The following is a 14,131-nucleotide window of genomic DNA, read 5'->3' on the forward strand; positions in this document are numbered from 1 at the left end:
CTTCATCCATCTTGTTTATTCCTTCTCTTCATCTGGTTCATGCTTTCTCAACAACAGCATTAAGCAACAGCTTTGTTATACATAGGGTTGCCAACTCAGGGCTGGGGAATACCTGGATATTTGGGGGTGGAACCTGAGGAGGGTGGGGTTTGGGGAGGGGGGACTTCAATGCCATGGATTCCACCCTCCAAAGCAGCCATTTTCTCCAGGTGAACTGATCTCTGTCATCTGGAGATCAGTTGTAATAGCGGGAGATCTCCAACTCATGTTTAAATTTAAACTCCAACTGCCTGAAAGCCACAGTCCACCTACAGATTAAGGGTCTCCTTGCACAATATAGATAATATGATTACAATACACACAATATGAGGTTGGGGGTCCTGCAACCTATCTCTTATTTTACACTTGTCACGTGAGTCTGCCTGCCAATGCCTCTTGGGATGAGGAGGAGGTGGAAGAAGCTGGCCCCAGCCCTTGGAGGCTGCAGGAAGACCCACCAGACAAGGTAGAGACTCTGTCTGGTGCAGAACGGGAGTCTCAGGCTGAAGTCAGCGCGCCATGCTTTCAGTCTCAAAGCCCGTGTTCCGAGGCTGAAACCAGGCACAGAGCTGGGGAAAGGAGAGCCCAGGGCAGGAGGGAGGGTGTGTGCTGCACACACTGGAGCCAGGCACTGGAGGCCCCAGGGGCAACTGCCGCAATGCCGCCACTGCTTGCCCACCCCCTGGCCTTGCACACAGCTGCTGTAGGCACGGTGCGGGTGACAAGGACAGGTGGGCGGCTACATACTGAGCAGCGGTGTGCACAACAGCCAGACTGTGGGCAGGCAGCTGTGCCTGTGCCACTGTGGCAGTCCTCTTCTCCATGCCCATGCTGGGGGGGTCCCTTGCGCCCAGGGTACTTGCCCCCCCCCCAGACCCCCACCCCAAGATCCAGCCCTGGCTGAAACAGAAGCACTGCGGCCGCCAGCCTCACCTCCAGGGTCACCAGAGCCTTTGGAATGCCGAAGAAGGGGGGGTCAGAGAGAGGCGCAGGAGCAACACCGTAGCGTTCAGTTGGCAGCCCAGCACTGGTCAACCTCTGCTTGTGAGCTTGAGTCACCACAGGATCAAGGCTGACAGCCACAAAGGCTGCTCAGCCAGTGATGAGGGGCACCTCTCTGTGGATGAGCCAGCAGGTTGAGGAGCTGCACCTGCTCCTGATCAGGGTTTCCCTGGTAAAAGCAGCCAGAGAAGGGTGAACCAGGCTGGAAGCAACCGGTGCACAACCCTTGTGCACCTGCTGTTGTTTTGCAACTTAGACCTCTGTGTGTTTGACCTTGTATTGGATTTGGACTTCTTTTTTCTTGGATTTACCCCTGACCTTGGACTGTGACCTGGCTTCTGCTTTCTGGATTTGTTTTCTGTTTTGGTACTTGGTGTTTTGACACTGAACTGTGCCTTGGACTATGCTTGCTGCCTGTTGCCCCAGGTGCCTCCCTGAACTCCGACAACATCTCACAGGAGAGAAGGAAAAGGGGGAAAGTATTTATTCACACAATGCATAGTTAAATTGTGGAACTCCCTGCCTCAGGATGTGGAGATGACTGCCAATTTGGAAGGCTTTAAGAGGGGAGTGGACATGTTCGTGGATGATAGGGCTATCCATGGCTACTAGTAAAAATGGATACTAGACATGATGCATACCTATTCTCTCCAGTCTCAGAGGAGCATGCCTATTATACTAGGTGCTGTAGAACACAGGCAGGATAATGCTGCTGCAGTCATCTTGTTTATGGGCTGCCTAGAGGCACGTGGTTGGCCACTGTGCGAACACACTGCTGGACTTGATGAGCCTTGTTCTGATCCAGTATGGCTTTTCTTATGTGTGGGGCAAATTGGCCCAGAGCATTGTGTGGTGGCAGGAGAGAGTTCAGCCCTCCCTCACTGCCACCCTGTAGCACTTTTCCAAGAGACCAGTTTAGCTTTGCACTATCTCCCTCTGATTTACAGTAAGAAAAACCTGGAGGTAAGCCTTCAAAAGAGCTGAAGTGTTTTTAAGTGCTGTTCCAACAAATAGCAAACATATCCCAAAACGCTCCAGACAAAGTCACACTGGGCCCCAACACCTGGTTATTTCACCAGCTTCCTTAGATGTGAGAGTCCTACGAGATTTTAACTCTGCCTGTTTATACAGAGGTTTGAATGCAGAGCATTTCCACCAAAACGAATGCATTTATTTCACTTTAGTGTAAAGCTGGAAATGGTTTAAGGGCTGGGGGGGGGGGGGAGTTATATGGTCAGGTTGACAAAATTAATTAAACTTCACCCCAAAGGAAGCATGAAAATGCAAGAAAACAAGAAAAACAGTACCAGTGCTAAAGCAGATTTTTAAAACTAGACTATTTATTGAGTTAAATAAAAACCACATACAATAATATTTCAACCTTTCTTTATAGTCATCTTTATATATATACATATATATAATTATGCATCTTTTATACATTTATTTACATGATTTCTGTATGTTTTCCCTTTATTGTTAGTCTTCTGGTTGCTGATTTAGATATACATTAAAGTGTTTAGATTCAAATCTGCCTGAAAAAAAGTGAGATGTGAAATTAAGAGGGAATCATTCATAGAGTCTAGCATCCATCTGGACCTTTGTGGATCTAAAGTGTTCATTCAGTGCATCCAACTCCCACAAGTCCCAGCTCCATGGGTTCAGTCCACAGTGTTCCTTCATTTATCTGAGCAACAGAATGCAGCCACCATACAACCAGTTTGGTCAGCAACGTTCACATGACACAAGTTAAGAAGTCATTCCATGCCGCCTGTTACCTGCTGTTTCAGTGAACCACTTAACGTTCTGGTGCAGCTTCAAAGCACCAAATCAGGGAAAGGACAGCTTCATGCCTTTAAAGATTATTTAGACATTTTAGAAATGTGAGGTACCATTTAATATCTTATGTGCTTCATTAAAAGCCAGGAGGCCTGGGGATGTGGATATTGCGAAACCAACTTGCCCAACGTGATGCTGAAGTCAGAAAACTAGTGTTAGTGTTAGTGTTGGTTGCAGCAGGAGCTGCTCGATATCCGTTTCTGTGGGCCCTAGTAGCAAAAAAAGAGATCATCAGCATTAATTAAACACAGCAGGATATTACATAAGTGCAAAAGACAGCAATCAACTACCTAAATAAAAAAGAACTCACCTCCTCCACCATTGCCTGCAGGGGCATCAGCTGTCGCCCTTGAACAGACCTGGCCTACGTATAGGGTTTCTTGACTCAGTTGTTGATGGCAAGAGCATTCTGCGGACCAGCCTTGTTACAGCTGCTGCAAATGATCAGGAGCCATCATGTGGCTCACCTACTGTGACTTTGGTACTGACAGCAGAGACTCGGGTCTTATACTGACCAAAGGGAATACTATACACAATTATGATGTATGTCAGGTGACATCACAACATACAACAACATGCAATGATTTTACTGTGTTTGTAAATGTTTACATCAAAGTTCATTTTAACTGACTGGTAAATTGAATATTTATGCTGCCATCTTACAAAGATGTCCAGGGAATTTCCAAAGCAAGTTTTCAGAAGTCCTCCTCTGGGTGCCCATTAGGGTTGCTAAGTTCCCCTTAGCCACTGGCAGGGGGTAGGGTTGCCACCTCCAGTATGGGAAACTCCTGGAGATTTGGGAGTGGAGCTTGGGGAGGACAGGGACCTCGGTGGGGTACAATACCATACTTTCCTCCAAAGCATCCATTTTCTCCAGGGGAACTGATTTCTGTAGTGTGGAGATGAACTGTAATACAGGGGGATCTCCAGATCCCTCCTGGAAGCTGGCATCCCTGGTACCCTTTCCTTTTGTTGACAACTGGGAAAAGACATCTTCTCTAGGGGTGCCTCAATTATTACCCTTCTTAGTATTATTCAAATAGCACTTAGCGGCACTTAAAAATGTAAACTAAGTGCCGTTAAGGCATATTTTCTTCCAGGCTTTTTATTAGATTAATTGTTTTAACAGTGTTTGCTGCTTTTGTGCTTCTTGTGGTTGTTTAGTTTTGCTGCTTTCAATCATTTTAATGTTACTGCTGTTTGGATTTTAATTGTTTGCATTTTGCAGCACTGTGATTCAGCAAGAGAAACAGCTTTTTAGTCAGTAGCTACTTGCTGTTTCATCTCAAGGATTCAGGAGTGAGCCAACAACAAAGTTGGAAATATCTAAGTGTTATTTCTTTGTACATCCCATGTAACTGAGCTTAGTGGCCCTACAATGCTGACTGTTTTCTTCTGGTGTTTTTTAAAAAAACAGGTATGAGCAGATGTCCAAGAATACAAGTCATAAATCTCAAAAGCATCTGAGGCATGTTTCCAGCCATTTCCAGTGCTTTTCCTTCATGAATATGATTTCCATATAGGAAAAAGTAGCACAGTGTATGTCTCTGAAAAAATGGTTGGTTCACTGCATGGTGTACAAGTGATGAGAAACTGTGGGCAATCATACTTCCCCATTGCATGTATATATAGTGAAACAGATAAAAGTGAGATCATCATGTATACTGATATAAATCCAGGTTGAATACTTTCCCCCATAGTAAAATATTGTTGGTTTTTGAAGAGTACCATCTTTGTATCTCAAAGATCTTAGGACTTGCTTTGCCATTTATGCATTTATGCTGTCATTCTTTTTGACATTTCAAAGATAATGCCTCTAAATATCTTTAGGCCAATTCCCTACATACATCCTTAAAAGATGAGAAGAGAAATGTAATATTAGAAGCAATTTTCAAGACACAGAGTGAAAGAGTGTGTGTGATTCAGGTGTTAATATCACAGGTGAAGCATAAAGTGGGCTCAGATGCTGCTTTTCTGTCCCAGATACAGATGAAACAGATTTTGATAAATATTTACTGCAGATATTTGAATTAGCTTGGAAAACCTCACATTTATATTCTACCAATTCTAAATTTTAGAACATTTTGAAATGCCTGGAACCAGTGCAATAGCAATACTGCTTGCTTGATCTTTAAAAGGGCATAGTAAAAGCAGCCTACCTTTTCAGGCTACAGGTTGAGGACTCATAGGGAACAGACATCCCAGTGAGGCCTGCACAGAGAAAGGCTGAGACTGGCTCAGAGGCAGGCTGCATGTAACTCCACACCTACACATTTTGCCTTCCTTGAATGAGGACATCATCATGCCCCATTATTACATTTTGAGTTTTTTTTAAAAAATACATTGATCTTGGAAACAGCAGGTTATTTGAGCACAATAAAGCTTCACCTCATTATTAGAGGTTCTATGTTCCCAGTGCACTTTTTTCCTGAGAAGTTTTAAAATTATCATTTTACTTTAAATTTCCAAAGTCCTGCCAAATTTTGAACGATACCATATTTTTTCCAGCTGCAGTCACAGGCTCAACCATTCTGCTGAAAAGCAGCTGCACATCATTCTGGCTCTGGTTGCTTGACAGTTCTACCCCACCTCTGCCTCAAGCCAACAGACTTGCCAAAAAAGTCTCCAAAAACACCAGCTGCCCAACAAAGGTGTGAAATTTCAAGCAGGCCCACAGTCTAGATATCACATTCTCACTCTACTCAACAGGTGTGTTCTTCACACACACACACCTAAATTGAAACAGATAAAAAGTCCAAGACTGCAAATGTTCCTCTGCAAATCCCTTCCAGGCCTCAGATTTCTAGTTTCTCCCTTTTATTTTACAAGAGGCTCCACAAGTGCTATATTATCACAGTATATATTCTCTTTATAATGTGATATATTAATTTTAAAAATAATTATACATTCTCTGTAGCATCAAGTTATACTCACATGTACTGTAACGAGAATTCTATTTCCAACTCTTCCCATGTCTGGAAATAAAGTGAGAGAAAAATGATATCCTATGCAATATTTCTATCTCTTTCCAGGTACCTGTTAATAATATTTTATCTCTTGCCATTTGTCCTTTATTCTTCTGTCTCATTATTAATCACCGGATGCATAAACATTGTAATTTTTTACAACTCCTTTTTCCATTTTCAGATCACTGCCAACATTGAATATGATGTATAAGACCCTTTCTGATTGTCTTATTAGGGTTTGTTCCCGTGCATTATTTCTATGGAAACTTCATATGTTGAAAGCTTAAAAGGAAGTGGAAGGCTTACCATAAAAACTGCTTGTTAGTATTTTTGTTGAGGGGAGTATTTCTTTTAAAAATGAGATGGTGTATTAGTGTTTGAAGGCATAATTGTGTCTGCATTAAGTGCTGCCTTCTGTTTCAAAAATTTGTTCTTGAGAAAAAGGGATTCTGAAGGCAGCAAAGAGAAACATCAAATTTTCCAGAAATACCATGCATGTGTCGGATCCTGCCATGCAACAGCAGAAGAGAAATTTTACTTCGAGCAGTTTGCTCAAGACATTGCCTGTTTGCTCAGGACACTGCTTTAAGATCAAATAATAATTTCTGATCATTGTTGCTGTGTACAAAAGGCTTTTTGATACCATCATTACAGTCCAATCTGCAGGAGTAACATGATTTGACTTTTAAAAGGTCATTATTGGGAAAGGGAGTTGCTAAAATATACTTCAAATGCAATAACTAGGGCCATACGGCTTTCTTTTGGTATTTTTAAGGTTTGGGTTTAATAACCCAAGAAATTTTTGAAAAATCTGAAAAGCTGAATATAATAAATTTGGCTTTTTGAAAAATTTAAAAAAATCTGGTTTATTAAACCCAAACCCAAAAAATATGTGGCTCAGAGCTGAGTGCTGGGCTCCATGCAACAATTAGATGCAAATCCAGTAGCACCTTAAAGACCTCAACACAATTTTGGGGGTATGAGCATTCAAGAGTCAAAGCTTCCTTTGTCTGTATTTTGAGTCTAAGAGAACCCAAGGAAACTGCAGGCCAGAATATACATTTTCCATTTGTTTAGGTATAAGAGGAAAAGAGAATGGCCTTGAAATATTTTATTTTATTTACATCACTTATACTGCTCTTTTTGCCACAATGAGTAGGGTTGCTAGGTCCCTCTTCGCCCGGTGGGAGGTTTTTGGGGAGGAACCTGAGGAGGGCATGGTTTGGGGAAGGGAAGGGCCTCAATGCCATAGACTTCAATTGCCAAAGCGGCCATTTTTCTCTAGGTGAACTGATCTCTATCGGCTGGAGATCAGTTGAATTAGCAGGAGATCTCCTGCTACTACCTGGCAGTTGGCAACCCTAACAATGAGGAGCTTTGACTCTCAAAAGCTCATACCCCGAAAATCTTGCTGGTCTCTAACGTGCTACTGAATCTCGCTGTTCTACTGCAGATTCACCCTCTGAAACATGCAACCATGTGGCTCTTTGTTGCTCTGAGATTTATCATGTAGAAACTCAGCAGATACATTTTATGCTTTATTTAAAAAAATAAATGATTGCAAACCCTCCTAAATGCATACTTCCCAAGGCTCTTGAGAATTAACACCATGATTTTTTAGTACAATAGATAGCACATATTGGTGAAATCCAATACAATCCAGAGCATGGCAAATCTAGGAACGCCTTTGTTTCCTCATATATTTCCCATTTGGATATCACCACTCACCTTTGGATTCAATTTGAAGACGACGCGGCTAGTTTTTCCCGGATGCAGTTTAGCGACATCAAAAAGAACCGTGTAGAGCTCATCATCTCTGGTGAAAGTATCTTCATCACAGATTTTTAGTTGCAGAACATTCTAGTAACAGAAACATATTTGGGTAACAGAAATTTCTGAAAGTCAGAGAACTCTGACAGCCCATTCCTGAGGATTGGGCTGAAAGTAGAGTGGAGGTGGTGTGACCCAACCACCAGTGTAAGTGCTCTGTTATCAAAAAATATGAAGCACTTATGCTGACAGTGGGGGCAGTTCCGTTGGCGCCTGGGAGCCACAGAGCTGCATGGGGCTCCTCTGACGCCACAGTCTCTCCGAGACCTAAATCCCGAAAAAAAGTGCAGCGCCAGCATGGGGGAGGCTTCCCGGGGGCTTCCCTGGCACAGAGCTGACTGTAAGCTTCCTAAGCCCTCCAGCCTGAGAACGCCCCTTCCAGCAACAGCGTTGCTCCGCCAGGTTTTTCTTGGCTCAGCATCGCTGTTTTCAATGGGGCTCTTTCCCCAATTTTTTATTTTTTGTAGTTTAAATACCTTCTTTGTAGCCTTGCAGCAGCCAGGAAACCTCTTTGGAGGTGCCACAGTGGCACCTCGGCCACGTCATTCCCGGCCACTGCAAGGCTCAGGAATGGGCTGAAAAAGGAAAGCTGCAGGCAAGAATATAAATTTTCTATTTGCTTAGGTATAAGAGAAAAATAAAATGGCCCTGAAATATTTTATTTCATTTGCTTCATTTATACTCTACCTTTCATCACAATGGGGACCCAAAGTGATTTACATAATTTTATCCTCCATTCTCCTCCATTTTATCCTCATCTATATTTTGCATTTAAAGGAAATGAATCAGATCTTCATTAGGGGGCTGAGATCTCTTAGGGGCTGAGGAGCCATTATTTTCTCCACCATTGACCCTTCACCGAAACCCACCTCTCCAGGGTCTACCCCACAAACCTCCTGGAATTTTCCAAACTAGAGTTGGCAACACTACCTGGACCTTCCCTTTATCTGGCTGCTGGCTCATCTACTTTCTGCACCTTTGCCACATAAGGGTACAGGGATTTGGCAAAGGCTTTGAAGGGACACCAAGTGCTTTGAACAGCCAGAAGCCAGCCTGCATGGATAGGATCTTCGTTGTAACATTGTAAGACCAATTGCAGACCTGGGGTGACCTGGACATGGGATGCAGTTTCTGTTATGAGTCATGAACTTTGAAGTCTGCAGCCAGTGTTGCACGATGAGGTCAAAAAGAATGTCTCTCTTGCTTTCACCTGATGAATATCTTAGTGAAAGATAAGAGCTGGTGGCAAGTTGGAGTAATTTACCTAGGGGTGGCTGACTCGCTATGGTGGAAAGAGACTTGTGATGCTGACAACCAGGAAATGAAGTGGTGGGGGTTTACCTTGTAACTGTTGTTTATGTCTGTACCTTGCAGAAGCTTGTTTTGCAATCCTGTGAATGTACACTCAGCTTATGCCCAGTGGCAAGAGGCCACTGTGGGTAGTACCATTGTATATTTACAACCACATTCCTGGAGATGTTGTCCCCAATTTCAATTGCCCATTTATTTTACAAGACACCAGATAATCTAGGTTCTATCTACAGTTAAATCTATACTCACTAGGCAAGTACTGAGCACAGATGGAATAGTATTATTGTCAATGTTCCTTTGATCTGGAAACTATTCCAATCTAGTCAGGGGCTTTAATTTCTTTAGTTTTGCAACAATGGCCTCTTTCCGTCACGGTCATGCCACGACTATTTCAGGGCTTTGTTTTCATTATACACATTTGTCTGTGTTTTCTGGACGCTGTTTTTGCAAATTGTATTATGCCAATAAAGGTATTTGAATTTGAAAATTTGGATGCTGTTTTAGCCCAAGGTTAAAGTCTGCCTTGATCCCAAATTGAAAGCTGGTCCTGTGCATACTTGTTAATACGAAGACAAGATACAAATATATGACAATGCATTGTAGTGGGACACACCTAGCTCAGTGCTTTCTACTCTGACTCTGGGTGCATCACTAGAGTTCACTGCAAACCACAAAACTCCATATAATGAGCTAGGAGATAGTGAGCTTGGGTCATTTCCTTAGAGGCTGCAGAGGCAGGATATACAGCTGACTAAGCCCCTAGCTGTGGTTCAATGATAGTAGTATTAATGATTAATAATTATAAAAAGTATTTTCCATATAATAAGATACTCAGCCCAGCAGGAACCAGAGTACCGTATAATTTCTAGAGCTATCTATGACAGAGGTTTTCTGCCATAGGTCTTTCAGAGTAGACAGTGCTGACTTTGATGGACCAACGGTCTGATTCGGTATAAGGCAGTTTCATATGTTCATGACACCAAGCAGATAGAATCCATGGTCTTACCTTTATACGGCTGTCAATCCTGTAGCAGAAAGACTGATTCCACACTGGATTTTTAGTGTTGTGGACAGTTGCGGTCCGGACATTATCAGATGAAGCAGTTGGCAGTGACAAAGTCACATAGCAATCGGACTCGGTAACTGTATAAGAAGAAGATTGTTTATAAAGAGCCATCTTCTAACACTGGGGCATCTGGAACATTATTTAATTCTGTGGGGTTCATGTAGTCTTGAGAACCCAGATGGTGTGGGCAGTGTTAGGTAAATATGCTCAAGAGCTTTTAGGTGGCACTGTGCAGAAAGCCTTGATGGTCTGAGCTGAATAATAAAAATTATTTTGCATCACCACAGAGCTCTCTATAAAAGGTCTACATGGTGTCACAGTGGGCAGGAATCACAATCTTAATACAGTAGAGTAAGCCTTGTTGCCTCAGTTATAGAAACCATGATCTAGATACCACTGCTTCTACGGCAACATAGAAGAGAGAGGCTTGGAATAATGAGAACTTACAAGAGGAGTTCCAAACAACCTACAAGTGCTTAAACTGCACTTGCCCCAGATCACATTGAGCAGTTGTTCCATGGGGGCTCATGTGAGTGGAGCAGCTGCTTATGGCTTTTACTGCTGTTGTAGTATAGCTATTGGATTTGGTTTATTAGCATTACCCCCTCTCTGACTGGAGGAGCAGCAGCAGCCAGGTAGAGTGTCTACAACCCTATCCTATAATTCTCTTCCTATCATGGAGGGTGCTCTGGGTCCAGCCCCAGCTGCCTCAAGGCAGAGATGAAGCTCAGAGTAGAACAGTTACTCCTGGTCCTCGAGACATCTCGAGGCCATGTAAGTCTGTTTAGGACCTAGCCCCTTCAGACTACTAAGATCTATTATAAAACTCATGCAAGGCTAGAGAGGGGAGAAAGGCAGGGAATATTGAGTGTGTAGTTAGGGTTGCCAACTCCAGGCTGGGAAATTCCTGGAGATTTGGGAATGGAGCCTGGAGAAAAGGAGAGGTTTGGGGAGAGGAGAGACCTCAGTGGGATATATTAGTCTGGAGATCATTTGTCATTCTAGATTTCTAGGCCCCATCTGTAGGCTGGCAACCCTAATTATAGGCCCAATTTCAAATTAATTTATTGTCTTTGTATGTGCAGAAAAGGTAGGTGGACCATAACATGCCTTGCCCCATCCTCCCAAATCCTTACTACATTAGTGACTGCAGGCTAGGATTGCAAACCTTCATGTGGGGCCTGGAGATCTCCCAGAATCACAGTTCATGTCCAGACTACATAGATCACTTCTCCTGGAGAAATTGAAAGATGGCCCACTAGGGCTGCCAACTCTGTCTTGGAGAATTCCTGAAGAATTGGGATGGAGGCTGGGGAGGGGAGAGGAGCTCAGCAGGGATTTGATTCCACAGAGTATACCTTCTGAAGCTGCCATTTCCTCTAGAGGAACTGATCTCTGTAGTCTAGAGATAGTTGTAATTCTGGCCTCACCTTGAGGATAGCAACCCCATATCCATGGCATAACAGACACTGTGGAGGTCCCTTCCCCATACCTTTCCCTCCCCAAGCCTTATTCCCAAATCCCCAGGAATTTCCCAACCCAGAGTAGGCAACCCTACTGTAGGCATAGCCACTCAATCTTCAGCCAATTTCCAAATGTTACCCCCTCCCCAGATGAATTTTAGTTTCAGCAAGGCTGGCCACTCTGAATAAGCAGATTCAAAAAGATTTCACTGGATCACCAGTCAGAGGGGAAACAATTGGAGAGACAAAACAAGTGCAATTTGCCCAGAAGAGGAGAACAGCATCTTTTCTACTGCACAGATAAAATTGTGCAGCATTGCCAGATATGTGAGACATAAGAAAAGCCATGCTGGATCAGGCCAAGGCCCATCAAGTCCAGCAGTCTGTTCACACAGTGGCCAACCAGGTGCCTCTGGGAAGCCCACAAACAAGACGACTGCAGCAGCATTATCCTGCCTGTGTTCTACAGTACTTAATCATGCCAACATCCAAAGACCTCTGTACCCTCACATACAAATAAACAAGTTCACAAACGCAAGCAGTTCGCAGTGTATTCAGCAAGCCTTGAGCATGAACAAGAGAATGTGCTGTATGGCAGAGTGAAAGCCGGCTTCCTTGCTTCCCCACAGGAGATGTCCCAGCTAGAGGTGGTCTACCAGCAAAGTCTGTATATACTTTCCCACCTGCAGCAGAAGAATGGGTGGGAGGGAGTCTTCCTTCCCTCTGAGTTTGCCTAGATAGTCTTTGTGTTGCTTCCTTTCTCTGGCAAATGGGAATGGAGGAGGGTATTTTGTTGTTGTTTTGTTGTTGTTTGTAATAAGATAGCAGTCATTGGTGAGGAGGGAGAAGTGTGCAAAGAAAGGGGAACCCTGCATGTAAGGGACTGCAGATATGTCTGGCCTTGGAATATGAAAGCTGTGTCACACACAGCATTTACCTGAGGTGAAGAGATTTGTGACGCTGCTACAGGAGGGGGTGCAACAAGACTTTCGCTCTCTCTCCCACCGCCCTACATGGAACTCCTGAGCAAATGACAAGAATATTGAGGCTGTCAGAAACAGATTTCTAACTGATAATTTGGCAACACTGGGCACACCCCATGGCAGTTTTCAGGATACAGAAACTTGTAATCTTGGGGCATTCAGGAAAAAAAGGTTGCCATGTTAAATAAAAGAAGGAACAGCTCACCTTGTGATGACATTGCCCTTCTCATGTGTGACTTGGCCCTCTCCTCTCACCCACCTTCAAAACAGTGGATATATCTAAACTAACAGTGAATAAGTCTAGGTTGCCCGTGCTAGCCCAAATTTCACTGATGTGCTAAAATCTCATTTTATGCAGCATGACATGATTTTTAGCCAAAGGTTTTCTAAAAAAGCCCATCCCTTTAAAAAAAAAAATCCTTGAAATTACTGTTCTGCTATTGCACTAAATTTTGACAATTCTTTGTAATACATTCCTGGTTTCCCAATATGTCACCTCTTCCCTGGCAAGTGTGTTGTTAATCAGACATCCTTGCTCAAGGGTTAAGGGATGGACAGCCTCAGGGGTGTGAGCAAAAACATTTTGCCTAATGTGCATGTCACAGATGTTAATTAATCACCAGGCATCACATTTAAACCTGAAAAATGAATCACTTGGTGGCTGTAATTTGCAAAGGAGTCATAACAATCATTGCCCATTATTTTTCAGTGGGAGTTGTGTACTGAGTACCTTGGCCATTAATTTTTAAAAATCCACCCTAAATCCCAAATGTGCTTCAATACTGATGATGTCTTAGATCTTACAAAATCCTGGTAGGCGTGTGTGCACAGACAAACTGAGTAGCAGGGAATGCAGCAGCCTAATCCCATGCCAATTAATTAATTCTTGCTGTGAATACCAGTTTCTCACCTAACTGTTTCAAACTTTGTAAAGCTAATGCCACTGAAGTTCCACCTTTACCAGCTAAGCAATAGGCAAAAGCAGTTGCTATTGAACATGTGCTAGCACATCCTTACATTTCACTGACTTCAGTCAGACACAGAGCTGCTTCTGGATTTTAGCTGTTTGTGTCTTTAAAGTAAGAGATACAGAGAAGATGCCTCATAATATAATATCAAAGATATGGACAAGCCTGGGCACATGTTTCTCTTGTGAAATACAGTAAGGTATTTCATGTTACTGAAATATCAGAGAGCAACATTAGCCTCTTCGATCTAGCTGATAAAATATGTTTCAATGGCTTGAGTAGCAGGAAATACAAAGTACAATACAGGTGGCACATATTTTATGCTCCTAATAATAGCCTTGATATATTGTACCAGTTAGGAAACATGCCCTCTCTGACCCTGGAACCTAGAAGGCTGCAGTAGCAATCATATGATAAAAGACAAAATGTTTGCTCTATACAATTGAATACAATATGATAAAACTTTTGGTGAGGGGCATTTTTAGGGAAATTGGCATATGCCTGTTTGACTAAGGGAGCCTGTTCCATTGGGCTTTAAAAAGAGAACTGTTTTCTAAAAGAGGGGCTTTCCTAATAGTGAAAAGTCTAACAGCCCACTTTTTACCTTGGGGGCTGAAAGTATACAGGAGGTGCACGAGGGCTCGTGCCGGCACCCATGCCACTTGCA

The 14,131-nt window shown here is 43.1% G+C and overlaps 1 protein-coding gene across 1 annotated transcript in view; it reads right to left on the reverse strand.

The window, feature by feature from the left end:
* Nucleotides 1-10,161, reverse strand: part of LOC130479493 (cytosolic phospholipase A2 epsilon-like) — a 35,053-nt gene extending 24,892 nt beyond the window's left edge. The window contains exons 1-2 of the mRNA XM_056851893.1: nt 9,991-10,161; nt 7,572-7,703 (exon numbers count right to left, since the gene is read on the reverse strand). Coding sequence (XP_056707871.1) covers nt 7,572-7,703; nt 9,991-10,161 — 303 coding nt within the window. The remainder of the gene's footprint in view (nt 1-7,571; nt 7,704-9,990) is intronic.
* Nucleotides 10,162-14,131: the final 3,970 nt, after the last annotated feature.

This window comes from Euleptes europaea, chromosome 6 (assembly GCF_029931775.1).
Source record: "Euleptes europaea isolate rEulEur1 chromosome 6, rEulEur1.hap1, whole genome shotgun sequence".
NCBI classification, from domain to species: Eukaryota; Metazoa; Chordata; class Lepidosauria; order Squamata; family Sphaerodactylidae; genus Euleptes; species Euleptes europaea.